Here is a 26231-nt window from a genome sequence, read left to right as displayed (position 1 = left end):
ACTGTTGGTCCTGCTGGAAAATTGGGAAATGTTAAAATATGGCCCAAAACGTGGATATGGGCCATATGGCATTGGGCCTGATTAGGCCTGTTGGAAAAGTGAAAAATAAAGTCCAAAGTAATTAACAACTAACAAGTCAGTCAAAAAATGGCCCAATCAAAATGGTTAAGCCCAAGATAAAAAGGCCCAACAAAAGCCCAATCCGACCGAACCCGACCCGAAATGGTTAACGGTCGGATCAGTGTTAACCCGACAATTGTTTCGGTCGAATTCGGGTGAGAAATCTGTTATCCGACCAGATGTCGGGTCGGGTCTAACCCAACCCGAACACGACCACATCCGACCCATGGACAGCCCTAGTATGGTAGATGGATGAGGGGTATATGGATGCTATGGTATATAGGAGAGGTTTTTGCTTACTCTTTCAACTAGTGAGAGAGGATATATAGCAACTAGTGAGAGAGGAGAACAAGAAGGAAGAGAGAGGGAGAGAGCTTGAGAGCTTCTTTATGTGGTTAACCCCTTGCATATAAATGCAAGGGGGGTATTTATAGCCCAAGGGAGGATTGAAGAGGGTGGTAACCAGTTGGGTTGGGGCTGGTTTGGTTAGAGAGGGAGCCTCCTATGCATTAAATGAATGGGACTAGTTGATGGAAGGTGTAGGAGACAGAGGGGAACAACCCTGCCCGATTACAATCATCAAAAAACTATTCATCGTACTGGGATGACCGCAAAAGTCTCGAGCACATGGTTGAATAGTGAATATTTGACCGGCTTTGACTGGCGTACGCCGAAGTTGTACCGGCGTGCGCCAGTGAAAACTGAGTCAACGATCGATAACTGACACATGACAGTTTACCAGCACACGCCAGAATAGCACCTGCGTAAGCCAGTAGGGTTTTGCTGAGGCCATTTGGTTCTGGCTTGAAGGGTTTGAAAGAGTTTTTAAAAGGTTTGAATGAGGTTCGGAACGCTCAAAGCTCAAACACTCCAACAATCTCGGGATTTTCTTGACCTTATTCATCATTGAGGAATCAAAGACTGTAAGTAAACTAATCTGGACAATCCAAAATAGGGTGTCTACAGATTTGTCCTTTATCTATCTTTGAACTGATCGATTTTTGGTTCTCCAATTCTTTTCATAACTTGGAGGAAATTTGTTGGAACACCACACTTTATGCCGGTCTTTGGTCTATTTGGAAAGCAAAAAACAACCTTGTCTTCAACAGTTCAATTCCTACTGTTGAGGACGTGGTTGACCTTATCAAACTAAGAGTGGCTTTTGGGGTTAAAGGGAGATGCAACCTTACAATCTATTTTGTTGAAGACTTCAGAAGCCATTTGGATGGCATTAGAAAGCATAAAATCTGAGTCCTTTTGTAATTCTCCTTCTTTTTCCTTTTTTTTCCCCCAACTCTTGGTTGGTCTTTTCTTCTTCTCTTTATGGATTGTTGGCTAGCATATGATTGAATTGGTTTTTCCTTTCAATGATACTTGCCCAATCCTTCTCAATGTACCCATTATCGAGTTTCTAATAATTTCTTTGCCTATCAAAAAAAAAAAAAAAAAAAGATTACCAGGACATAAATCGATTCAAACTTTCCATAAAAAAGAGTCTTTTGGTGATTCTTTTTCTTCTTTGAATAATCTGACATTGACCTCTTTTCCCAAACCAATTTTAACCACGAAATCAACAATTTGTAAGTTCATTGAGCAAACCACTCAGTTGAACAAACTCTCCAACGTCAACAGAACCAATGGCAGGAACATCATTAGGAACACCAAGAATTTAAAAACTATCCGAGAACAATGTGTTGTAGTCAATTGTCTTCTTAAAGCCTTCAACAATGAAGGGGTCTTTATCAAAAATTGGTGGTTTATTCCAATCCACAATTGGATCCGGAATAATATTGGATGTGAATGGCGCCACCGAACCGTACCCTCCTCCATAAAGGAGCACAAATTCACTATAATTGTGTAGTGACTAGATTTGCTTGCTACAGCGTCCCCGGATCCCTATGTATGGTTGTATGTATGGATACATGGAATATGATTATACAACACGTGATTTTGTTCACTTTCTTTTTCAGATGGGTTGAATTTCGGGCCATGAGTCTATGACAACTAAAACTCACATGGCCGGCTATGTTGTTACAATTACTAATATATAGCAACAAACACTATACACACACTCACATATTTTGGTGGGTCCCACATACATTGAAAAGTGTTGTGTGTGTAGGCCTCAATGTGAATGTGATAGATTTGTGTAAGTGTTTGTGGTTGTAGAATGATTGATGCATGTTATTATTCCATTCTTCTCATAATTGGTGGCATGACATTCGCTTGTCTGACTACAAAGGCCAATATCCAACTTTTCAGGAATTTTTTCTTTTATTCCACATATTTTAAAGTGTACGAAAAATGGAATTTCAGTCAATAAATTGTTCTTGTTTTGAGCAAATTTGCACTTCCAAAAAAGAAACAATAACACAAAAGAAAACAAAAAGTACTCTTTTTTTTTTCTTTTCTCCTGATAACTCAAGTATTTGGGGCAGCATACTCGTAACTCGACTAATATTAATTAAGAAACCAATTCATTATCCACTAAAAATAGTATTTTATTCCTTATGTGATGCTGAACTGCTTAGGCCATGAGCAGCTACGATATTATAAGTTTCTTCCTCCCACAGTAATTTCTCCAAATTTGGGTTGACTTTTTCTTTGAAATTTTCAGCAAGTCATCCAAAAAAAAACTCTGCAGTGGAAAAGAAGAGAGAATTATGTAGGATGTATGGGGAAAAACTGAACTCTAAAACTATCTATGATCCTTCAACTTCCCTTCTCCTTTCTCCATTAGCCTTGTATATATATATTTCCTGGTTGTTTTTGGATGTGCAGGGAGATTTTGGAAAAAAATATTTAAATAAGATAACTAAAAAGAGCAAATGAGTGTTGAATTTTTGAAAAAAATTAAATAGACATCCTATTTAGAGGAATTATTTAGGTTCCCATCCTAGCGGAATTTTTTTGCCAATATTGTATACAATAGCGGGGGTTAGTGAGGATGTTTGAGTTAGCACAAAAGAGAGAATTAGTGAGGTTAGTATTTTTTTTGCTCATATTGTATACATGAGTGGGAGTTAGTAGGGTGTTAGTATGTTAGTCAACATCGGATTCAGAGGCTTATCAATTGCCCCAGGGACGGATCCAGGAATTTAGCTTAGTGGGGGCACCTATTAATCATAATGGTGAAAGTTCATTTTTTGTAAGTCAACCACAGTAAGTTCGTACCAAATTAAGGCATCCATTAGTAACTACAAAAGTTTATAACGCGTACTTTAAGTTAAATTAGGTAAAAATGAGCTCAAAATCTCAAACAAAATTTTTATAAAATATGTTTTAAATGAACATCGACAAGTTTTAGAATGATCGAGCTAGTTTTGTTAATGACTTTATTTTTAAAATATTTCTCCCAAATGGTTAAAAATAAAGGGAATAAAAAAAGAATAGCTCTAAATAGACAAACAGCTCGTAAATCAACAAATATAAATGCACCATATGATGACATTCAGGCATATAACTAATTATATATTTGTATTTTCGAGATATATGCAAGTGTGCATGTTTATATATTAGCACGTTTTCATAATTATGCTAATTAATTTATCCAAAATATAACTAAAACTATTTTAATTTTGAGTGGGGGTCACGTGGAGATCTGTCTCTGGATAGCCCTGAACCCCAAATCTGCTCCTTGTGGGACTTGAACCCTAGTCACTACTAGCTAGGGAGAGAGGAGAACACTCCACTAGTGCTAGCTGGAAGGTCTTAATTAGTGAGGTCATTTTACATGATCTTTTCTTCTGTTCATTTCCGTTTTTTGGAAAAGTACATATGGTGGGCAGCCGTTTTGAGTCACGTTTTTTCTTCTAAATTTTAACTGCTGTTAAATTTTTTCCGGGGAGGAAAGAACCAATAGTTATGTAACGTGTATGAATTGTTAAGTAGAAAACACAGTACTAGTCTTATTCTGTGCAGTTCGTCTTTTACTTTTCCGTTCACCTGGTGTGCATTTCCAATGATATACGGTCTTCTTACGTATAAGTTTATAACAATCATTCATGTCGCTTACATCTGATGTAAGATGAGTTTTTGAGCTGCTCGCAAGTCGCTCGGCTCATCATTTACAGCCCTAAAGATGAGAGTCACCATGATCTTATTTAACAGTCTAGCCTTTCATTTTGTTGACTTCAACATTAAAATTACAAAGTACTCAACTGGTACTTAACTGTCCAAATCTAACATGCATGTGTAGCAGAAGAGTATATTTGTCAAAGTTGAATTTGTTACCAATAAGTACTCCTAAATTGGCCCCCCTACTTGGTACAAGGTGTCGTTGCCCTTGTGAAACTCATCATCACCCTCGTAAATGACATTTATCGCCCAGTTCTTTACCACTGCATTATGATATGCAATTATTGGGATCTCCACTTCATCACCGCCTTTTAATCGCAATCTTGCGTAACCCTGTGGTATATACAGAAGCCACACAAGATCTACCTCGGTGCGATGCATGACTACAAAATCGAATAATCCTCTCTTTTCGATTTTATTGAAGATCACGTCTTGAATACGTAATCCACCGGGACGCCCGACTAATAGGCATAGAATCCAACCCACAATTTTCTGGTTCACAAAAGGAGAAGGAGAACGCGGCACCACAAAAGATACATTTGGGCCTCTACCATCATGGTACGGGAACAAAATACAAACTTCCTCATCCCCTGCTACTGGAACAAGAATATTAACAGCATGCGGAAGTTCAGAGGGCCCCTGTTCCAATAGATCATGAATTAGTCACAGTACAAACATCTTTATCGACCAAAAAATATTCAGACATACGAAAGGACTTGAGCTTAATAATCCTAGACAATGCACAATAGAAAAACAGAATTCATGTACCCAACCCCAATTGATTAAAACACAAGGCTTGGTTTGGTGTGGTTACCACCGCTAAGGGATTTTTGGGCTCTTTTTTTTTTTCCATTTTGTCCTTATTCAAATTTTGTTCACGTTTGTTCGTTTTGCAACAAAATTTTGTGAACTATTAATTCATCTCAACGAGAGGAATCGGAAAAGCAAAAAATTATGATTTTTACAGAAATATTTTTTGAAATATCCATTTTTTTGGGCTTTATCTTGAATATTACAAATAAAATTAGAGTAAAAGTTAAAAAGAAATTATTTTTTCAATTCCTCTCGTCAAAACGAATCAATAATCTACAAAAATCTGTCACAAAAGGAACAAACACGAATTTTTTTTGAATAAGAACAAAATGAAAAAAGTCCAAAAATTCCATAGCAGAACTTAACCTAATATTACAACGGCACTTGGAAGATGAATAGAAATCAAGGATTATAGCAATTGTATGGCTTTACAAAAACCATATGATTTACCTTCTTATAGAGTTTCGTTCTGCTAAGGTTTTTCTTTTTTTAAGTATTTATTTCTCGCTTTAAAAGATAAATCATTCTCCCACAATACACCGCATTTAATTCAAAAAATAGGTATTCATTTAAAAAAATTAAGTACTTAGTTCCACTAAACTTTTAGAGAAATAAGTTGTCCGTATTTGAATTTTTTTTCGCATTTGTTAGTTTTGCTGTAATTTTTTTTTCTAAAAAGTGTTTATTTTCCAAAATATTTGGATAAAAGGAAAAAAAATTTACTTGTCCATGACGAACCAATAATTCACACAAAAAAAATTGGCGCAAAACTAACAAACGCGATTTTCTTTTTGAATAAGGATAAAAAAAAATGCTAAAAGTTGAGCAGGACGGGGTCTTATTTTGGTTAGTGGAACACACCCTTATAAAGTAATCCAACACATGGGAGAGAGACAGAGAGTACCTTACTCCAGGGGAGTTGTTTCAAGGGACTAGTTAAATAACTGTTCTCAGCTAATTTTTTGGAATTCGAATATTTCACGCGCCGCCCCAGCTGATTTAATTCAAGTGGTAGGCTTTCTAATGATGGGCACCGCTGTGCACGCACATAAGTACGTGTTGGAAGCTTTGAAAGAGATCGGAGCTTTGCACAATTATTCAACCATAAGGAACGCAAGCGATGAAGGCTACTGATACTATCTGGTATGGTGCAGATATTACTTCCCGAAATAAACAAATACTCTAGCGAGGTCAACCCACCAATTCCACTAGGAAGATGGGATAGGTTGCAGCCACCTAAATCCAAATGATTCAATGAGATCAACCCATCAATTTCACTGGGCAGATGAGACAAGTTGTTGCAGGCATGCAAATTCAATGACTGCAAGCGAACAAGTTTACATATACTTTCCGGCAAGGCATTTAAACCTTTATTACCCCAAAGATCCAAAGTCTCCAAAGAGTCCAAATCCCCAATTTCACTAGGAAGATGTGAGAGCTTGTTATTGTCCACTGACAAATCCTTCAAGCAAGACAGCTTACCAATGGTATCCGGCAAGGTACTCAAATTGTTTCCGGCAAGTTTCAGAGTCTGTAATGAGATTAGATTCCCTATTTCATTTGGTAGATATGACAATTGGCAGTCTTTCAGATTTAATTTCTTTAAGCAACTGGAGGCCTGAACAGGGATGAGTGAAAACCCAATAGAATCCCCACACTTTGGTGGCAACGTCAAGGACGAGAAGAACGAGCACCATAATTTATATAGCGGTCCTTTAAATACCGCTAAGTTTCCTAGGTTGGAGCAGCCAGAGAGATCAAGACGTTCGAGAGATTTCAACATCAAAATGCCAGGGGGAAGCATCCGAAGTTCTGTACAGTTTTTCATGTCCAGGACAAGAAGTTTGTCCAGACATCTAATAGACTTGTCAACCTCCACCAAACTTTTGCAATCATTAAGCAACAACTCCTTAAGAGAGGAGAGTCCAGAGAAGTCAGGGGTTTTCGTTAGGTAATGGCAGTGACTGAGGTAAAGGAACTTCAGTTTGTCTAGAATCTGTCCAAAAGAATTCGAGGAAAGTTAATTTCCACACAATATACCGTGCAATAGATGTTGGATGGAGAAAGAAATAAAGATGTACCATTTTTCTATTCCAAACAAGTTTCAGGCTGCTATAACGCAAATCGAGAGCAACTAGCTTCTCCATAGAAAAATTCCACGGTATACATTTCAAAGAGAAGCCTTTCCAGCTTAGCCATAATAGCCTTCTAGAAATATGTTCATAACCAGTAGTTAGATGAACATAATCGAGATGAAGCAGCCACAAGTCGTTCATCCTTTCAAATGCCTTAGCATTCACTTGGACATCTTTTGGATCAATAAAGTTTGGAAGGTGGCCTTCAATTACTTCAGTTCCCTAATAAGAAAACCCATAGCATAATGAGGGGAAATAAAGCACCTTTGCTTGGAAAGCATAAAATAAAGCCAGGATTATTTATGTAAGTTGAGACTTGGAATTAAGAATGTGCATAAGCAGATGTGGCATTACTGTAGACAACCGTAATTAAACATGAAAAGTTGATAAAAAGATCATGATGTGTGGTCCTCACCATGCCATCTCTCCGAACCTCAAGGACATCTGTAGCGTTTAGGATGAGGCCATTTACTGCTTCAGTTCCCTGATATGAAAACCCAGTTCATAATGAGGGAAGAAAAAAGTACCTCGTGCGAAAACAAAATATAAAGCTAGGAATATTCATAACAAATAAATCAGATATAGAATGGGCACAAGTGCATGTAGCATTTTTTGCAGTAATGAAGCATCAACAATGGAGTAAAATCTCAATGCATAAGGCTCTCACGTACTGTGCCATCTCTCAAAACTTCAAGGACATCGCCAAGATGCCACAATCGGCTACGCTTCCCAGGATCAAGAGATTCTTGCCTGACGATTTCTCTGCCCATGGCTCTTATCATATCGTGCATCACAATTTGGTCATGACAGTCGTATTTTATGAGACACCGGTTGGCTAGTTTTCGAATCTCATCGTCTACAAAAATATCGTAGCGGTAGTGGCCTTCCAATATTTTTACAGTAAAATCTCGACCTATTCCAACAAAAAAACATGCCATATCTAGGAACAACATCTTTAGTTGCTCGCTAAGCGAATCATAACTTATCTTAAGTTTTCCAAGAACATCATCAGGAGGAATTTTTCTTAATTTTGCTATTGCCCTTTCCCATTGAGGTATGCTCCCTCCACGGAAATAGGAACCCAAAACTTCAAGAGCTAATGGAAGCCCTCCAGCATAATGCACAATTTGGCGTGAAAGGTCCAAATGGTCTTCTGAAGGATGATCTTCCTTAAAGGCATGCCAACTGAAGAGCTCAAGCGATTCGTTCTTGTCCAATTTCTCTGGCCTATATATCTCTTTCTCACCCAATTCAAGGATGTTTAGCAAAGACTTATCTCTTGTTGTTATGATGATTCTGCTTCCAGGAGCCAAGGAATCTCTATCTATGGCTAGTGCCTTCAATTGTTGGACATTATCCACATCATCTAGAACAAGAAGAACCTTTTTTCGACCGAAATCGAAAGCTATCTTCTTTATAACCTCGATGCCTTCATGAGAATTACTTACTTCATGACTTCTTTTTAATAAAGCCAAAATAAGTTTCTTTTGTAACTCAACCAGACCATTCGGCTGCTGCGAAGTTTCTCTGATATCTGCAAGAAAACCGCTACGTTCAAACTTGTGTTGGATGATATTATACAGCCTTTTTGCAATTGTAGTCTTGCCAATTCCACCCATGCCCCATATGCCAACAATGCGAACAAAGTTGAATTCCATGTTCAGCAACACATTGAGCTCTGCAACACGACGGTCTAGTCCAACTTGGCGGTCTGGAACATATAGATGTGTTGGATTTACTTTTTCTCTAACATCTTTAATGATCATCTTAATTAACTCAGCTTCATCTCTGCCAATTTGTGCATCAATTAACATAAAAAACAAGAATAAGCACTCATTAAATCTAGTATTAGCCATGACTATGGTATGAATCATGCTAATTTTGGCCAAAAAAATTAGTCTCAATTGAGGATATCTGGCCTAGAAACTCAAAAAATAAACTAGTTGTAAGCGTGCAGCAAGTAGAAGCGTGATTTTGAAATCAGTCAAAAAAACTTACTCCTATTTCAAAGTTCTTTCTCTAGGCATGTCTAAAGTCATGCATAATAAGGCCTTCTCTTGTTATGATCTGAGGCAAGTACAAATGTCAAATAATTGCGAAGTTTGAAGTTTGTCTTGCGGCATTTGAAATTTATTGTATATAAAATTGTGATCAAGTACTTTTTAATATTAATAAATCTTCCAACAGGATGAAAATTCCACCCTCACCTCCAAATATGTGGACTAGTGTGTACTTGTGCTGTTTTAAGGTCATTTTCTTGTAAATATCAGAAGGGTTGAGGAAAATACCTGTTGGCCTCATCGAGCAAGTGCCGACCTGACAATTCGGCAGCTTTAGTAAGAGCTGCCCTCCACTTTTCCACCTTGCCATCTGGTTCCTCTCTAAGACGCTTTTTGTGGTTGGCAAATGCATCTTGAAGAACCCCCGTCTGCTTCCGCACGTCGGATGGAACAACATCATAAAAGATGGGCAGAACAATCTGTTTGAAAGTCTCCCTGCAATCCATGATCTTCACAAGTTCATCAAGGCACCACCTCGACCCAGCATAGTCTTTTGAGAACACTATTAAAGAAATTCTGGAACCCTCAATTGCTTTCAGTAGTCCATCGCTAATAAATTCTCCTCTTTCGAGCTCTTTGTCGTCCCTAAATGTGCGAAAACCATTGTTCACTAAAGCAGCAAACAGATGGCTGGTAAACGTTTTACGAGTATCGGCGCCTTTGAAACTCACAAAGACGTCGTATACCCATTGTGGTGAGATGTGTATGGAAGAGGAAGAACATGCTTCTGCTCGCGAGGCATCCATATTTATGTACACAACACAATGTTTTTTTTTTTAGATCCACACTGCAAAAAGATGAATCAAGATTTTGTGAACTTCAGCTTGACAAAATTCTGAATGACATTTGATTGGCTAACAAGGAACACAAATTAATCTAATTGGTGAATCCATATTCACATGGATTGATGAGTTGGTCACTAACTAACTATGAGCACCAACAATTAAAGTATGCAGCTGTGTGAGTCATAACTCTATATTTAGCTTCAGTGAAGGATCGAGCCACTGCGGGTTGTTTCTTTTTTTTTTTGTTTGAACAACAAATTTTTTTTTATTAATCTTTGAAAGATTACAAAGATCAAAGGGAGGAAGGAGAAAAGCAACATGTGCCCATCCGAGACCCAAACCCTAAAAAGTAGTGGAATTTGCGTACACCCCATTTGTAACTTCGTAAAAAGAATGCATAACTAACAAGCCAAGAATTTGCTACCATAAACATGAAGATATGAATACCATGAACAAAAAAATTTGCATATCATCCTCCAAAAAATATATGAGTGGTGAGTACAATATACTGATCTCAAGATACTAACCAAAAGATTAGGGAGATAACAAGCCAAGAATTTGCAATTCCTCTTTCTGAATGATGGATGTTTCAATTATTGCTTATAAATTTTTATTGTTGTGATGTACTCCTCCTTTCATGGAGTAACCAATGGAAACCAAAATCTGAACATTTGAAATTTTGAATTGCATATATTGATATTCAACCCAATCCCTTAATGTAGGAAACATTAAACATATATATCTATACAATTATCATAGTAAAAGGATAATAAGGGTAATTCACACATTGAAAGGATGAAAACATAAACACGGAAAGTGGATGGGATTTGCATGACTTATTGAGATGGATATTTAAATTTCTCAAAAATTTACGTGAATTATTTAATCAACAAATATAACGAAATCAATGATTTTGATCGTCATTATGGTGTCGCAGTTACAAGTCTACCGCACATTCTGCTTCAACAGAGAAATTGGTTTCTGTAGAGACCCAAATTTTTGGTCCATATATATATATATTTTTTGGAATATTGTAATTATTGAGTAAAGACGTAAATTGTGGAAATACGAATAGTGTCGTGGTTATATGATTAGGGGGTCGATGTGATATTATTGCAAGTGCAGGGGTGCAAGTGTGATAAGTATATGTATATACATATATATAGACGTACAGGGAAAAACCCATTTTTTCCTTTTCCACTTTTTTTTCTTCTTTTCTTCCTTTCTCTCTATTCTCTCGGCTCTCTCCCTCCGAAACTCTCCCTCCACTTCTCTCCTTGATTTCATCTACTTAGGGCGCGATTCCGAACAAAGTCCAAGAATTAAAGTTGTTATATGGAGCGCGGGCTTCCTATCCATCCAAGAAAAATTACGATTGGGCCTCGTGGGAGCTCGGTTGACTTGGTCAAAGGGTTGGGTTTTGCTCAAAACCCATGAGGTAGGGATTTCTTACTCTTGTTATGCGTTTATACGGTGTTTATGTACCTAGATCGTATCTTGCTTCGTTGTTTAAGCTAGTTCCTTCCATTTCCGAAAATCAGCAGAACAGGGCCTGTGTTTTTGGGGTTTTACGCCTTCATAAGCTCAGATTTGAATTTTGGTTCCTTCGTATGAAATAGAGTAGACTTAGAGCCCGTTCTAATGCCGTTGGAATCACCCGAAACCGTTGAGAATTGAATTTATGGTGATTTTTAGAATACTGGTCTGCAATCTGTCTCGTTTTCTGGGTTTCAGCCTACTTCGAACGGCCATAACTTCCTTGTCCAATATCTGTTTTATACAAACTTTACATCGGTTCGAAGGTCTTGAAGTCAGCTTTCATTTGCCACCAGAATCGTCTTAAAACTCTTAGTACACAGAAAGTTATGTTCGTTTGAGTGGAGGTGTGTCAATCTGTCATGCTGTGTGAGAGATTCGTGTAGCCTGGGAAAACCCCTGTTTAACCACCCTTGGAGTGCAGATTTGACAAGGGTTCCTTCGTGGCTTTTAAGCTTCGTTCAATCGCGCAACTATTGGGACTGGAATCACTCAAAAATATTAAGAACTCGATTTATAGTAATTTTTAGAAGATTGAACGGAAATCTGAAAATCTGGGCAGCGTGGCTGCATTTTTTTTTTTAATTATTATTGTTTCTTATGGTTAAATGACGCTATTGGTTATGGGTCCTTGTGGGTTTTAAAGATTAGTAAGTTGGTGATAATTTGGCGTTGGAATCATTGAAAAATATTGAGTATGCAATTTTTAAGGATGTATAATCGTTTTAACTCGATAATGGGTGTGAGATAGATTATGGATGGATTGTGCATAATGAAGGATGTTTATGGACCTATGAATTGAGTGTTATGGCTACGTGTGACATCGAACTTTGTATGTATCGTGGTGTGGCATGTCATAGCATATGGACAATGGATGGAGTCGTATCCAACTTCGGATGTCGACGAAGGTTACGGGGCCTAACATCGCCCGGAATTCACGTCAATATGGACGGAGCCCGGTTCACCTTCTTGGTGGGACCTTGGCAAGGGTTACGGGGCCCAACACCGCCCGGAATTCACGTCAATATGGACGGAGCCCGGTTCATCTTCTTGGTGGGACCTTGGCGAGGGTTACGGGGCCCAACATTGCCCGGTGCATTACTTTGCATCACATGTAACGCATTGTTGATTGGTTAAGCTAGACTTATGACCTGTGTTGCTTGAGAAATGAAAAGAGAGATAAAGTTGTTAATCTAATGTTTGGCTTGTCATTCGACTTTGAACTATATCTTGGATTATTATCCTTCCTCATTGAGCCTCTTGTTCGGTAATTGAATATAACATGTTTTCATGTATTTCATTTCAAGACTTCTCTAAGATCTAGTGAGCTCACCCTACCTTAACATTTTCGGGTACAAATCAAGGAAACTAGTTCTTGTTGCATGGAGTGGCTAATACTTGAGAAATAAAAGACAATTCGATTATGTTCAAAAAAAAGAGGAAATCCAATGATATGTTCGTGTTGTTCTGCCGATAGATATACTCATTGTCATTAGCATCTTGGGGTTCGTTGTACATATATAATGTTGCTCACGTACCACTGTTGGTGCATGATCATCACATATTCGTATAGATCGAGGCAGAATGGAGTAATCGCGTAGCGATGGACAAATGACGATTGAGGACAAGTTGTGGTCTAATTGGAATAATTCTAGTCGATTTTTGCTTCTAGTTTGACGTGTGAGCTATTAGGGTTATCTTTATGAAATCATGATTCCTTGGTTGTAGTATGCTCGTTCGTGGTGGAAGACCCATATTTCCATGTAGATCTCGTCGTATTCACTCACTCTAGGTGCATGATTCATCGCATTTTCATAGAGCTTGTGTATAGATTTTCCTGCTGGGCTAGTGTAGCTCACCCTATCATTTCAGGTATGATTCAAGGATGTTGGCATGGAGTGCTCGTTGTGCATTTGTGGCCAAACCTTTAAAAGGTATTCAAGAAGGATTTCATAGCACAAAATTTGAAAGAGCATTTTTAGAAAAGATGTTATTTGTAAATTGTAATAATATTTCCGTAGAATACTGGTATTTTGATGACTTGGGGCATTCGAGTTGGAAATGAAATATTTGAATTTTATTTGAGAATGGTGAACAGAAAGGTCTTTTGGGGTATTAGTTATACTACAGCGAGGACTTTATTTATTAAAAGTGTTTATTATTTATGTTGAAAATCGAGGGCGTGACAGTTTCCTATCAAGTATACTAAATGTACAAATTCCCTTTTTTTTATGAAGGACAAATTCTAAATATTGTTACCGAGTACCGGTAGGATGTGAAGTTCTACAATATTCAACGTTGTCACTAAAATTAGAAATCATGGAATATCGACAAATATGTTACAGAACAACATTTAACATGTCCGAATGCATTAAAGTCTATTGTTGATTGTGGCACGACATATTTTAGTCTTGTTACGGAATATTTGGATTAATTTCTTTTAGTACGACACGTTGTGGTAAAAAATGTCAATGTTTGATGTCGTCATAAAAATTATGGTTATGTTATGTAATTTGTGGTTAATTTTTAAGCCCTTTTTTTATTTTATTAATTGATTTAATAAATGGGTGGTCCGGATTATTTACTTTTAAATTCTAAGGGTTTAAAATCATAATGCGTACGGTACACCCCTTAATGCCATAGGACTTTCTGAAAAGAAAAATGCTAAAGGCATAGTACCTGGGGAAACGGAGAAATAAAAATGATCATATAAATGCAAATAAAAATGATCATATAAATGCATAACTAAGAGCATCTCTAGCCTTGACCCATTTTAAGACTCAAATTTAAAAATGGGGCAAAAATCATAAAAATTTCTCTCCAATCTTTGACCCAAATCCTTCCCCATTTTGGGTTTTACCCATTTTTTTGTCCAAATCTGAGACAACTTTTGCCTTGACCCATTTCTCCTACGGCTAGTTAGAGAGAGAGAGAGAGAGAATTGTGTAAAATTTGGGTTTGATGGTTGGAGATGTGTCTACCCAAAATGGGTTTTTACCCAAAATTTGATTCAAATTTGAGAAAAAATATGGGTGAAGGCTGGAGATGCTCTAACAAGCCAAGAATTAGTCCTGTGGGCAAGATTGTGATTATCCAAAAAATTTTAAAAACAAAAAAGATATGCATACCATGAACAAAAAAAAAAAACTGCATATCATTCTTAAAAAAATTTGAGTGGTGAGTAGCATATACTCTCAAGATACTAACCAAAAGATTAAGGAGTTCGTTCCCAATGTTTATAAAACCGATTCAAGAGTTCCGCCTCGTATCTATCATCATCTGCAAAATTAAAACACGGTTTATAGAAGCTGACATTAGAAATCAATAAATCCAGGGACTTTGAGAGAGAGAGAGAGAGAGAGAGTGGACATGTGGAGAGATGGCTGAATTTTTTGAATCCCAATAGACAGAGGTGAAGATAGAAGTGAAGATTGTTCGATCTGGTGAATAAATTTTGGGGAAAAGGTGACAATATAGTCAGTTTTTCGGAATTTTAGTGAGAAACGGGTCTCTCTCTCTCTCTCCAGCTTGGAAACTTCCAGGAAAGTAAACAGAGGAAATAAATTGAAGTGGGAAGAAAGATAATAATGATAGGACGCAGGGGGCTGCTGTCCCAATTTTGGGGCCCACTCCGGTCTCGCTTCGATGATTTGAATTATTTACTTTGTAGAGCTCGTCGAGTTGGTGATGGTGTTTGGATGGAATAAATTCACATTTGATTATTGTACTACTACGGAGTACTATTTACTTTTACTTTTTGACCTTTATTTGATTTCACAAAGGCCAAGAATCTTCGTGGAAGGCCTTGCATTCATTTAAAATATTTTTAAAGAGTTCTTGAAAAGAAATAAGCTTGATTAATTTTTTCAATTTGGTGAATTCAAGGATTGCAAAGTGAGCAAATTGATCAAATTTCTACCGACATTTGAGATACTACTAGTTTTTTTTTCTGGGGAAGAGGCGATAATATAGTCGTACAGAATTTGTGTGAGAAATGGGTCTCTCTCTCTCCAGCTTGGGAACTTCCAGGCAAGTAACCAAGTAAAAATCTCCAGAAGAGATGATTAAAGTGGGAAGAATACACATCAAATTTTGAGAAGAGAAAGGGGAATTGAGTTTGACATAATTGATTACCTGTTTGACATAATTTCACTCGCATTAAATGAAATCACATCAAATTTTTGTTAAGTGTTTCGGACCCCTTTGAACATATGATATATCTCTTAATTACATCTTTAATAAAAAGAATTTTTTTTGATTCCACCTATTCTTTATCGTCAATCTCTTTTCTTGAGAAGAGAAAGGGGAATTGAGTTATATTTATTTTAGGGGCAAACCAAGATAAGAATCTAGGTTGTCTACATACCCATAGTTTGAAATCAAGACAAACGTAATTCATATTTACGTAATTTTATTTTTAGCGAGCCTCAGCGGCTACTTTGGTAATTTGGTGAACACTTCAAGGTTCATTTATAGTAATAAACTTAGAAATTGGGGTATCACGGTAAGAAGAGTATATTCCATCTTGGTTAGCACCTACTCCTTTATTAGTCATATGTCAATCTCAAGTCTTTTGAGGCTTTCCACTCATTTACCAACCAATCATATGTCAATCTGTGTCTTTTGGAGCTTCATGACTATACCCTTTTAAAGTTTAATGATCCTTTGGAGTTCATAACATTTGTGATCACTGAACCTATTCTAATAAGTTGCCTGTGTATCTAATTTGGCAAGTCCGGGATGAAAATGAGACAAGTCCGAATTAGAATCAAGTCAAACCATAGTTCTAATTTAAGAACATTTTTTATTTGTTGGTGAACATGTGACTGTGCCCATGTGAATGGGTTGCCTACGTTTCCGAGTTCAATTCGAAATCAAGTCAAACGTAGTTCATATTGATCTAGGATCTCAGTGGTTGAATTTCTATGTTCAACTTATACAAATTTGATCCCACAAAAAAAATATTTCAATCACCACTACGGCACTACCGAGGCCACGGGTTTCAAAGCTCAATGGGTCATTTTACCCTCTTTTTTTTCCTAGCTCTTTATGTATGACTCAGTTTTATAGGCATTTGTGAGTGGAAATGAAAAATCTTTACAAAGGCTGTTCGTAGCCGTTTCAACACTTGGACTTTTAATTTGAAGCTGTTAACAACTTAATTTCTGGAACACATGAAATGTGCAATTAGCCGTGGGAAGGCGAAATAACAAGGCCCATGGCTTAACCTGTATATTTCCTGCTCCATGTTCCAGGTACAAGTATAAGGGGAGATCGCCTATGTTTCTCAGACAGCGTGGATCCAAACGGGGACCATACAAGAGAATGCCCTCTTTGGGTGCACCATGGATCAACATAGATATGAAGAAGTACTGGACAAGTGTTCTCTAAGAAAGGATCTTGAGATGCTTCCGTTTGGGGCTTGCACAGTAATTGGAGAACGAGGTGTTAATCTCAGTGGTGGTGGGCAGAAGCAGCGGGTGCAACTGGCACGTGCATTATACAAAGATGCACATATATACCTATTTGATGATCCATTCAGTGCTAATGATGCACATACAACAAGAAGTTTATTCAATGTGAACATTATTCTATAAAATCTGATTTAGTATTCTTCTACAATCGTACAATCCAAGGTAAAAAACTAATGTGCTTTGTGGGCAGGAATATGTCATGGGAGCCCTGGCAAGGAAAACGGTCTTACTCGTCACCCACCATGTTGATTTCCTTCCAACATTCGATTCTATCTTGGTTAGGATTTCAACTGTTTGCACTTTCTGCGTTTTCCTTCTTTGACAATTGATGCTTATTTATGAATTTAACCCCTTGTGGTAAACTCGCACCTTATATTGCATTTGCGTTTAGAAACTGTTTAGCTAGTACTGCATAATTGGTATGTTTTGTCCATTGGTTTTGTTGACAGTTAGGGTCTGAAGGGAAGATTGTGGAAGCAGCTAACTATGATCAGTTGCTAGCTTCTACTCAGCAATTTCAGAGCCTTGTCAATGCTCATAAAGTCAACGCCTGATTCTAACTTGCAATCTGAGTTTGGTTTTGAAGAACCAAAAACACCAAAAGAAGAGATCCAGAAAATTTATACTGAGCGACATCAAAGAGAAACATTGGGAGACCAGTTGATTAAGGAAGAAGAAAGAGAAACAGGAGATACGTGTCTCAAGCCTTACATACAGTATCTAAAGCAAAGCAATGGATTATTGTACCTTTTCCTTTTGGTCATCGTTCACTGTGTCTTTATAATTGCGAAGTTTGTACAGAGTCTGTGGTTGGCTGCACATTTACAGGAGTCTAGTGTAAGCAGATTGGAGCTGATATCAGTGTACTCATTGATAGGGTGTGGCATGTTAATATTCTTGCTCCTAAGATCTTATCTTGTAGTTCTTCTGGGTATTAAGAGATCGATAGCTATTTTTTCTGAGTTCATGACCTCTGTCTTCAGAGCACCAATCTCATTCTATGATTCTACACCATTGGGAAGGATACTCAGTCGGGTAAGAATCTTTACAATAAACAACTGTAATGCAAACTATGCTTCACGGAATCTAGGGAACTCACAGGAATTTTTGTGTGTGTATAGGTATCTTCTGATATGAGTATTGTGGACCTTGAATTGGCGTTCATATTCACTTTGAGGATAGGGAACACTATGAATGCATATTTTAGCTTTGGAGTATTGGCTTTCCTCACATGGCCTATCTTGTTTGTCATCTTACTTATGGTTATTGTTACCATAATCTTACAGTTAACCCAACAATGCAACTTACGCAAGTGCTTCTATGTTATTTCTCACAAACTATACCAGCATACCATTTCATAATGTACTTTGTCTTTTAACAAATAGGAATTGTACTTTGCTTCTGCAAAAGAGATGATGCGAATAGAAGGCACAACCAAGTCTTCAGTTGCTAGCCATCTTGCTAAATCTGTTGTTGGAGCGGTGACTATCAGAGCTTTTGGCTAGGAAGATCGGTTCTTTTCAAAAAAATTGCAACTTATTGATGCCAACGCCAGTTCATTCTTCCACAATTTTTCATCAGATGAGTGGTTCCAATGCCTAGAAATCTTTTGTGCAATTGTTCTGTCATGCTCAGTGCTTGGCATAACTTTTCTCTCCAATGATGCTTCCAAATCAGGTCACAAACAATATTACTTGTTTTCATAGCCCTTGCTACGTGCATAATGTAACCAAAAGTTCTTAAAGTTCACCTAAGTCATCTGACAATGTTATTGGAATACACAGGTAAATCACTTAGAAGTTTGATGAGCAAATTGGGTATTGATATTCTCATGGCAGGATTTATTGGAATGGCACTATCATATGGTCTTTCACTTAACACATTTCACGTTCTTTCGGTCCAAAGCCAGTGCACGATGTCAAATTCAATTATTGCCATAGAAAGGCTAGAACAATACATGCATAGTGAAGCCCTCGAAATATTAGAAGGCAATCGACCAGCCCTGAACTGGCCGGAATTTGGTAAAGTTGAGATCCGTGATTTGAAGGTAAAATGGCATTGTTGTATCTTTTTTGTCTAGCTAAAAGTTACGTACAGGGATGTGAAAGAGAAAAATGGTGTCAAGCAGGTTAGATACTCCAATTCTCCTCTGGTACTTCGGGGGATAAGTTGCGTATTTGAAGGAGGGGACAAAATCGGAATTGTGGGAAGGACTGGAAGTGGGAAAACAACTCTTATCAATGCCTTGTTTCGCCTCGTAGAGCCTACTGAGGGAAGTATCATTGTGGATGGCATAAATATAAGTATTCTTGGGCTTCATGACCTGAGATCATACAATCTAGACCCATCAATGGAGCATACTGATCAGGAAATATGGGCGGTAAGGTTTATTAGAATGGACAAAACCATAATCACGTTGTTCCAAAGAAGAAAACCATAATCACGTTGTTCTTGTTTCCACTTTCATACTATTAATGATACCAAGGATATTTCTCACATACTTGCAAAAAAGTAGTCACAGTAAGCAGTTTATTAGAATGGCATTTACTTTGCCTAATCGATACCATTTCCAAAACATGTATGGAAGGTTCTTGAAAAATGTCAGCTTCAGGAGGCGGTTCAAGAGAAAGACCAGGTATTGGACGCATTTTTATTTAGAGAACATCAAAGCATTAAGCATAAAAGCTTTGGATTAAAAAGTTTGAACAAACAACTTGGTACAATGCAGTTGTGCAAGACGGATCAAACTGGAGCATGGGATAGAGGCAGTTATTCTGCCTGGTACGAGTACTACTGAAGAGAAGGAAGATACTAGTACTTGACGTAGCCACTGCCTCTATTGATAACGCAATAGATTCTGTAATCCAAAAAATAATGACAACAGAATTTGCAGATTGCTCTGTAATCACAGTGGGGCTCGTAGAAAACCCACTGTGATGGACTCCACTATGGTTCTTTCCATTAGTGATGGTAATTGAGTCTTCATATTCTGATCATGTGAACAATGTTATCAAAAAGAGAGACGTCACATGAAGATTTGTTCTCTTTTTTTTCTCTTCTTTGTTTGAATTTACAGGACAAGTAGTAGAGTACGATAGGCCGACGAAGTTCATGAGTAATGAAGACTCACTACCATAGAAAGAAGTAGAATATGAAGAGATGATGGCTGTCCAACCACCCGACCCGACCGACCCCGACCCGAAAATTAAGCCAGCGGACGGTTTCGAACATAACATTCGGTCAGGTTCGGATTAATTTTTTTTGGCCCGACCAACAGTCGGTCGGGTTTCGGGTGAATAATTATAAATGTCGGGTCACCCGACCTGACCGAATCACACACTATATAATGAAAACTTTTACTCATACTCATCATTTAGGGTTCTCTCATTTCTCTCAAATTCTCTCCGCCCCACCCCGGCACCCCCACCCCACCCCCAGGCACCCAGCCCCACCCCACTCTCTCTTTCTCTGCGACCGGCGACCAGACTGGCCGGAGAACAACCATAATCAGATCCTTCTCTGCTATCCGACCAAATGTCGGGTCGGGTCCAACCCGAACCCGAACCCGACCAAATCTGACCCGTGGACAGCCCTAATGATGACAGAAATTGATTCACAAAGCAGAGTAAGGCTACACGATTCTGACCTTCCTTAGTTTCCACACTTGAAGAGCCCCTTGCATTAAGCTGCCAGCCTGCCAATTTTGTATCAAGTTAAGAAGTATGGCTGTGGATGTGGATGCAGACACACTATTTCTTTCCCCTGAAATCAAGGCACCTCAGACACAGAGGGACACATCTAAAATACAGTACATAAATATTTTGGATTGATCTTAAGAACTCATATAAAAGTCGAATACATTATTTCTATCAAGTTTTTTTTCTTCTTGATCAGCCATTATTTCTATCAAGTTAAGAGAACAAAACACAAACTGTATTAATTAACACTATGAAGATAAAAATCTAAGGCGATTGTTTCACCTCTTGATGTGATCCCAACATGTCCATGACGCGCTAATTTGTCAACAATATCTCTGACTAAACAAAATTTAAGGGAAAAAAATGAAATAATGTATTCAGGTGTGTCCGACATCAGCATGGACAAAAGAAGAACACAGATATCTAAGGTTGATAAACATGTCTGTACTTCTTAAGTAGCGAGTACCATGCCAACTTGATGTGTTATAGAAGAAAATGAATACCAACCAAACTAGTTTTGACTTCGTTGCTAGTAACACCTAACTTCAAGTGATTTTCTCTCCAAATCTCCAAATCAACTCACAAAAAGATAATCTCTCATATAAGAGTACAAACAAGGGTGTACAATCCATTTTACAATTAAGATCAAATTAAATAAGAACTCTCACACAAATGTATAGATATTAAGATAAGAGTATTATTGAATGAATGATTTTGCAAGTGGTAGCTCACTCTATTATTTTCTTCAAGAGTTCGTTGTCTCTTTCTTCTTCTTCTTATTGATCCATTTATAAGTATGTAGACGATTATCACAGTCAACAAGCCCTTAGTCACAATATAGGCTCCTCCATCCTTGAAGCAAGATGCATCTTCCCATAATTAAATATAGCCGTTTGAAATATCAAGGGAAAGATTTGACCCTAATATTTCACCTTATTTGTTTTCTCTACTCTTGACTATTGGAGATAGGATCTTGATACAGTATTTCCTTGATTAGCTCAATCAAATCCTACAAAATAAGCATTTATTCGAATCGATACCACATATATGTCATAGTACTAATTATACTTCTCCCCAACAAAATATACTTTGTTGTCATCAAAATCAATAAGGTATTCTAATTAAAGAAATCTTTGGGCTAACAGATAGTTGCATTTAGGGTGAGAAATGCATCTCTCTCTCTCTCTCTCTCTCTCTCTCTCTCTCTCTCTCTCTCTCTCTCTCTCTCTCTCTCTCTCTCTCCAGCTTGAAAACTTAGGGTCTGAGCACATTTAAATTAGGGTAAACTTGATATTGGTGGTGGTGTCTTGGCACATTTGAATTGGGGTAAATTATCAAAACTGCCCACGAGGTACACTATAGGGGTGTAATGCGCATCCCAATTCCCAGCCTTCCATCCTTACCACCAATGACCCAAATTTCAAAAGTATCTTGTAGTGAACCTCCACCCGAATCCTCAAATTATCCTTGAATAATCTATCATTACAAACCAAAGGAAACATAACTTTCATAATTGACGCAGCGAAATTCACAAGAGATTAGTTAGCGTACTAATCCAAAAGAGATAACAACTCAAGTTCATGAGCAAACCTTGCGCACAAGGAAAAGAGAGAGAAACTCTACAATATTATTGATGATAAAACAGAGGCAAAACGTTAGGTTTACTAGGCTTTTATAGGGCGGAACTCAAAACCCTACGAAACCATAATAATAGTAAGCTGGAAAATAAAAAGTCCCAAAAAATGGGGCTTTTGGTAAAATTGAAAATAGGGAAAAAAAAAAAATAGGACTTCCCCAAAAAGAACCAACTTAAATAGAATTACGGTCTAAGAGTTATTAACGAATCGAAACATTCCTAAAACGGCAAAAAACATAAATTGAAGGCCTAAACGAAAGAATTAGGCCGAAAAACACCATTAGTCACAAACTTAGGGTGGTGAGTATTGACCGCAGCGCGAAAATAATTCAACCCACCAAGTATGGGCCTATTCCGAGCTCGTCCGAATTTTGCCAAATTGGGTAATCGGAAACTAAACATCGTTTGGGCTTCTAAGGCTTGGCACGGTCCAACTGATCATGGAATTGGGCCTCAACGTGTTCTACATCAATAATCTTCCCATACATAAACATTGGTCATCACAAACATAAACTGTCCGAATATGCACTCTCGTGCAGCCACTATCCTTGAACGTGAGAGAGAGAGAGAATGAAAGCACGAGAGAAAGACCTTTCTTGGCCACCGGCTGGCCACGACAATAGAGTCAATCGCAAACGCAGAGAGAGTCGCGCGCGCGCACAGAGAGAGAGAGAGAGAGAGAGAGAGAGAGAGAGAGAGAGAGAGAGAGAGAGTGTGTGTGTTTAGAACTTGAGATGAACTGATAATGAAACCCTAGGAAAACATAAATTAACAATTAAGTCGAAATCTCACATGCCACCAGCTGGTGGAGCAGAAGAGTGAGTGAGTATTTGTCAAAGTTGAATATATTGTTACTACTACTAAATTGACACCACTTGACAGCAGGTGTCGTTGCCTTTGTGAATCTCATCAGCCTCGTAAATCAGATCAATCACCCACTTCTTTACAAACGTGTTAGGATGAGTTACATCTATTGGGATCTTCAATTCATCAACGTAAGCTTGAGACATTGGGATCTCCACTTCATCACCGCCTTCTAATTGCAATCCTCCATAACCCTGAGACATTGGGATCTCCACCTCATCACCGCCTTCTAATTGCAATCCTCCATAACCCTGTGGTATATAAATAAGCCACACATGATCTACATCGGTGGGAACCGTGGGATAGACTGCAAACTGGAATACTCCATCCCAACGTCGGATTTTATTGCAGATCACACCATCAATCGATACCTTTTGGTAAGATGTTACTTGGGGAGCCCAGACTACTAAGCGTATAATCCAACCCAACATTTTCTGGTTCACAAAAGGAGAAGGAGAAGGCGGCACCACAAAAGATACATTTGGCCCTCTACCATCATGGTACGGGAACCAAATACGAAGCTCCTCCTCCCCTGCTGGAACAAGAATACAAACAACATCCTCAAGTTCAGAGAGCCCCTGTTCCAATAGATCATGAATTTAATCAGAGTACAAACATCTTTTTCTCAAGATTTGAGCTAAAAATATTCAAACATATGAAAGGACTTGGGCTTACTAATCTAAGCGAAGTAGACAGAGAACTCAATGAAAAAATAGGATTCATGTAGCCTACTCAATTGAATGGGAAACAAGGCTCGATTTTGTTTGGTTACCGCTAAGGTATTTTTGGACTTTTTTTTTGTTTTTTCTTTATTCAATTTTTTTCACGTTTGTTCGTTTTGCGACAAAATTTTATGAATTATTGATTCGTCTTGACCAGAGGAATCATAGAAGTAAAAAAAAATGACTTTTTCCAATTATTTTTGGAAATATTCAAGGTAAAGCCAAAAAAGACGTGTTACAAAAAATATCAGGGTAAAAGTAAAAAAAACTAGTTTTTCAATTCCCCTCATCGAGACGAATCAATAATCTACAAAAGTTTGTCACAAAATAAACAAACACATTAAAAAAAATTGAATAAAGACAAAACGAAAAAAATCCATAAAAATCCCTTAGTGGAACTCAACTTGATACTACAACGGCACTTGGAAGATGAATAGAAATCAAGGATTATACCGATCATATTACTTTATAAAAATCATGATTTTACCTTGTTATGGAATCCCGTTCCGCTAAACTTTTTATCTTTTAAGTACTTATTTATCGCTTTACAAGACACGTCATTCTCTCATAATACATCATTTTTAATTCAAAAAATACTTATTTAAAAAATAAGTACTTTTTTGGTTAGTGGAAAACACCGTTATAAAAATATTCCAATGCGTGAGAGAGACAGAGTGTACCTTACTCTTGGGGAGTTGTTTTAAGAGACTAGTTAAATAATTGTTCTCAGCTAATTTATTGGATCCCGAATAGTCCACACACCGCCCTAGCTGATCCAATTCAAGTGGTAGGCTTTCTAATGATAGGCAACGCTTTGCAAACACACGAGCACGTGTTGGAAGCTTTGGAAGAGATCGGAGCTTTGCACAATTATTAAAAACGATGTACTCACAGCAAGGAAAGTGCCAGATACTATCTGGTAAGGTAAGTGATCTGTTACGTCCAAGTTCGAAAGTCGCCAATGAGATCAACCTATCAATTTCACTGGGCAGATGAGACAAGTTGCAGCAACTCAAATCCAAATGCTGCAAGCGAACAAGTTTGCATATACTTTCCGGTAAGGCACAGAAACGATTATTACCCACAAGTACCAATTGCTCCAAAGAGTCCAAATCCCCAATTTCACTAGGAAGATGCGAGAGCTTGTTATTTCCCACCAACAAATTCTTCAAGCAAGACAGCCTACCAATGGTATCCGGTAGGGCACATAAACTGTTTCTTCCAAGATACAAGCTCTCTAACGAGGTCAACCTCCCGATTCCACTAGGCAGATTTGACACATTGTTTTCTTCCAAACACAAATGCTTCAAGCGAGTAAGGTTACAGATACCATCCGGCAAGGTACTCAAATTGTTTTTGGCAAGATCCAGAGTCTGTAATGAGATTAGATTCCCTATTTCCTCCGGTAGATATGACAAATGGCAGCCATCCAGATTTAATTCCTTTAAGCAACTGGAGGCTTGGACAGGGGTGCGTGACAACCCAATAGAATCCACAGCCTTTGGTGGCAATGTCCAAGACGAGAAGAATAAGCACCGTAATTTATATAGCGGTCCTTTAAATACAGCTAAGTTTCCTAGGTTGGAGCAGCCAGAGAGATCAAGACGTTCGAGAGATTTCATCATCCAAATGCTAGAGGGGAGATTTCGAAGTTTTGTACAGTTTTTCATGCCCAGGACAAGAAGTTTATTCAAACATCTAATAGACTCGTCAACCTCAACCAAACTTTTGCAATCATTAAGCAACAGCTCCTCAAGGGAGGAGAGTCCAGAGAAGTCAGGGGTTCTAGTTAGGTAATGGCAGTGACTGAGGTAAAGGAACTTTAGCTTGCCCAGAATCTGTCCAAAACAATTCAAGGAAAGTTAATTTCCATAAAATATACTGTGCGATAGACGTTGGATAGAGAAAAAAATAAAGATGTACCATGTTTCCATTCCAAACTTTTTTCAGCTTGCTATAACTCAAATCGAGTGCAACTAGCTTCTCCATAGAAAAATTCCACGGTATACAATCCAAAGGGAAGCCTTTCCAGCTTAGCCATAATAACCTTCTGGAAATATGTTCATAACCAGTAGTTAGATGAATGTAATCGAGATGAAGCAGCCATAGGTTGTTCATCTTTTCAAATGCCTTGGCATTCACTTGGACATGTGTTGCATTTAGGATGAGGCCTTTAACTGCTTCAGTTCCCTGATATGAAAACCAGGTTCATAATGAGGGAAAGAAAAAGTACCTCGGTGAGAAAAAAAATTGTAAAGCTGGGAATATTCATGTCAAATAAATTAGAATTAGAATGGGAACAAGTGCATGT

At 37.9% G+C, this 26231-nt stretch overlaps 3 protein-coding genes and 1 pseudogene across 5 annotated transcripts in view; 2 read left to right on the top strand and 2 right to left on the bottom strand.

Moving 5' to 3' along the window:
- The window catches only part of LOC131302417 (disease resistance protein RPV1-like), a 73217-nt gene that overhangs the window by 45907 nt on the left and 1079 nt on the right, over positions 1 to 26231 (bottom strand). The window contains exons 2-5 of one of the 3 annotated variants that reach the window (XM_058329053.1): positions 25844 to 26110; positions 24601 to 25758; positions 23392 to 23776; positions 23134 to 23334 (exon numbers count right to left, since the gene is read on the bottom strand). In XM_058329053.1, coding sequence (XP_058185036.1) covers positions 23195 to 23334; positions 23392 to 23776; positions 24601 to 25758; positions 25844 to 26110 — 1950 coding nt within the window. In that variant the 3' untranslated portion in view covers positions 23134 to 23194. Of the gene's footprint in view, positions 1 to 23133; positions 23368 to 23391; positions 23777 to 24600; positions 25759 to 25843; positions 26111 to 26231 lie in introns of those variants that run through there. The other 2 variants (XM_058329042.1, XM_058329063.1) reach the window with 2 other exon arrangements.
- On the bottom strand, positions 4055 to 15075 carry LOC131302551 (disease resistance protein RPV1-like). Its single transcript, XM_058329249.1, has 8 exons — positions 14896 to 15075; positions 14734 to 14805; positions 9434 to 9992; positions 7817 to 8933; positions 7561 to 7629; positions 7092 to 7367; positions 5915 to 7006; positions 4055 to 4836 (listed from the first exon to the last, which is right to left on the bottom strand). The coding sequence occupies exons 3-8, from the start codon at positions 9949 to 9951 to the stop codon at positions 4366 to 4368; spliced, it is 3543 nt and encodes a 1180-aa protein (XP_058185232.1). The 5' UTR covers positions 9952 to 9992; positions 14734 to 14805; positions 14896 to 15075; the 3' UTR covers positions 4055 to 4365.
- On the top strand, positions 16742 to 17322 carry LOC131328327 (ABC transporter C family member 10-like). The gene is made up of 2 exons (XM_058361283.1): positions 16742 to 17105; positions 17191 to 17322. The coding sequence occupies exons 1-2, from the start codon at positions 16872 to 16874 to the stop codon at positions 17320 to 17322; spliced, it is 366 nt and encodes a 121-aa protein (XP_058217266.1). The 5' UTR covers positions 16742 to 16871.
- On the top strand, positions 17444 to 20138 carry LOC131328318 (ABC transporter C family member 10-like; annotated as a pseudogene).

This window comes from Rhododendron vialii, chromosome 1a (assembly GCF_030253575.1).
Source record: "Rhododendron vialii isolate Sample 1 chromosome 1a, ASM3025357v1".
NCBI classification, from domain to species: domain Eukaryota; kingdom Viridiplantae; phylum Streptophyta; class Magnoliopsida; order Ericales; family Ericaceae; genus Rhododendron; species Rhododendron vialii.
Note: the sequence above shows the minus strand (reverse complement) of the source record. Positions and strands in the feature narration are given on the sequence as shown.

Bases quoted from the DNA above. Each gene is read 5' to 3' on its own strand.
- LOC131302551 (XM_058329249.1), bottom strand. From the start codon at position 9,951: ATGGATGCCTCGCGAGCAGAAGCATGTTCTTCCTCTTCCATACACATC. The intron at 8,934-9,433 runs GTATTTTCCTCA...ACAAATTGGCAG, and splicing joins TTGCTCGATGAGGCCAACAG to AGATGAAGCTGAGTTAATTA. The intron at 4,837-5,914 runs GTACTCTCTGTC...CTATTGGAACAG, and splicing joins AACAACTCCCCTGGAGTAAG to GGGCCCTCTGAACTTCCGCA.
- LOC131328327 (XM_058361283.1), top strand. From the start codon at position 16,872: ATGGATCAACATAGATATGAAGAAGTACTGGACAAGTGTTCTCTAAGA. The intron at 17,106-17,190 runs GTGAACATTATT...CTTTGTGGGCAG, and splicing joins CAACAAGAAGTTTATTCAAT to GAATATGTCATGGGAGCCCT.